This window comes from Apis dorsata, unplaced genomic scaffold, assembly GCF_000469605.1.
Source record: "Apis dorsata unplaced genomic scaffold, Apis dorsata 1.3 scaffold_169, whole genome shotgun sequence".
Classification (NCBI taxonomy): domain Eukaryota; kingdom Metazoa; phylum Arthropoda; class Insecta; order Hymenoptera; family Apidae; genus Apis; species Apis dorsata.
In genome coordinates, this window is record NW_006263457.1 from 539,261 (window position 1) to 540,725 (window position 1,465).

The 1,465-nt window shown below is 40.8% G+C and overlaps 1 protein-coding gene across 1 annotated transcript in view; it reads right to left on the reverse strand.

The window, feature by feature from the left end:
- Positions 1-1,465, reverse strand: part of LOC102679989 — a 54,404-nt gene that overhangs the window by 3,936 nt on the left and 49,003 nt on the right. The window contains exon 4 of the mRNA XM_006614036.2: positions 960-1,165. Coding sequence (XP_006614099.1) covers positions 960-1,165 — 206 coding nt within the window. The remainder of the gene's footprint in view (positions 1-959; positions 1,166-1,465) is intronic.

Here is a 1,465-nt window from a genome sequence, read left to right on the forward strand (position 1 = left end):
TCGTAAACGTCTATGAGAAATATTCCTCGCGTCCAATCAGCAACTCGAGCGTCGTGTAATTAACGGAACGTCGTCGGCTCGTTCACACGACAGGGGAGGGGATCTCCGTTACACACAAGGATCGATCGGGTCGATCGTCGGGTGAACGAAAAGCTTTGACAACCGCGGTTGGTCCAGGATTTCGATTCTATCCGGGATGTCTGACCGGGACAGTTCATTACTACTCGAAGGTTAAATCTCCTCGAACGGACGGACGATCTCTAATTTCATCGCGTGCAACCACGCCGCATCGATACATCGATACATCGTTCGCTGTTCAATTTCGTGACAACATCGGTGACCGCAAGCCACCATTATTCTTGTTCTTTTATATAGCTTCGAAAACGTCGAGAAAGAGAGAGAGAGTGAAATAAGAGAGTAAGTAAGGGGAGTTAACAAGGTAACCCGACAAGTTTTGATCAAAGAGGATTTTGGAAATGTACGACGCGATTTTTTAACAAAAAAAAATGCTTCGAAAGAGTTTAAGCGATATTCGAAGGAAACTTATTTGAAATCGATGAAATAATATTTCGACGAACGATTTTTTTATTCGATGTTGTAGGATTACGTAAAATAAATAAATGAATAAATAAATAAGGATTTATCCGTGCAACAACTTCGAATGGAATTAACCTGCGACGTAAATTGATGATTCATCAGCGTTGATTTTTGCCAACAGTCAATTTATTATACATTACATTCGTTTAAAACGAACGAAAAGTTGAAAAATAAAATTTTTCTCTCTTACCGATTTATCCTCGCAATTTTAATTTTTAATAATTTCGAATAACAAAGAAAAGCGTATTACATATATACATCTTTCCATTCTCATCGCATTCGAAGCAATACCAAAAATTAATTACACTTTCGTTATTTCTTTCGAAACCGATCTCGAAGAAGATTAATAATAAATCCCTTACCTGCCATGTTTTCGAGATGGCCACGTCGTAGGTGGGCGGTGGCGATACCATAGAGGGGATGGCGTAAACCGGCCTGCTTTGCGCGTTTAATTGACCATTTCCGGTTTCGTTTGCGGTCGCGTTCGCCGTGTCTGGAATGGTGGCGTACAACGCCTCCGGTATAGCGTTCTCCCTTATTCCACCGCCAAGGATGCTCGAGCCGGACTCTGAAAACGGGACGATCCGAAAAGAAAGTTTCAAAAGTTTTTGAGAGGAGGGGAAATTTAAAGTTGGAAGAAGAAGAATCGACGGAAGAATGGCCCTCCCGATATCGGGTTACAGAATCGCGGCATTGTCCTGGCGAGTGTGCCAGATAGATACGATTTCCGCCTTCGAGAAAACTTTTTGATAAATTCTCTTTGTTCGATGAATTTTTGATTAGCTGTACAATTGTTTCCCTTTTTTTCTTTTTTTTTTTTTTAATGAAACGATAGTTTATTATCATCTGCGTAGTGGATGAGGAAGGG